At 44.1% G+C, this 236-nt stretch overlaps 1 protein-coding gene across 2 annotated transcripts in view; it reads right to left on the bottom strand.

Moving 5' to 3' along the window:
* Positions 1–236, bottom strand: part of LOC119586261 (ataxin-3-like) — an 8958-nt gene that overhangs the window by 564 nt on the left and 8158 nt on the right. For both annotated transcript variants that reach the window (XM_037934969.1, XM_037934970.1), the window contains exon 8: positions 56–196. In XM_037934969.1, the coding sequence (XP_037790897.1) occupies positions 56–196 (141 nt within the window). The remainder of the gene's footprint in view (positions 1–55; positions 197–236) is intronic.

Here is a 236-nt window from a genome sequence, read left to right as displayed (position 1 = left end):
CTTATAAATGCAAATCTTATCTAAAAAATACTTTGTAAAGCCCCCTCAATCTCACTTGTATTTTCTGTCACTGGCTGGTCTAGGCTCATGCGCAAAGCTTCCTGCAGCTGGTCCTCCTCTGTCACTGGGCTGCTCTGGCTCCCTTCCGCTTCGCTTGTCTTGCCCAGTCTAATAGCTCTATGTAAGTCTCCGTCCGCTATTCACAAAAATACAAAAGGATATCAATGTAAGCTTTA

Source organism: Penaeus monodon, chromosome 21 (assembly GCF_015228065.2).
Source record: "Penaeus monodon isolate SGIC_2016 chromosome 21, NSTDA_Pmon_1, whole genome shotgun sequence".
Taxonomy (NCBI): Eukaryota; Metazoa; Arthropoda; class Malacostraca; order Decapoda; family Penaeidae; genus Penaeus; species Penaeus monodon.
The sequence above is the reverse complement of the archived record's forward strand: the minus strand, read 5'-3'. Positions and strand labels throughout refer to the sequence as shown.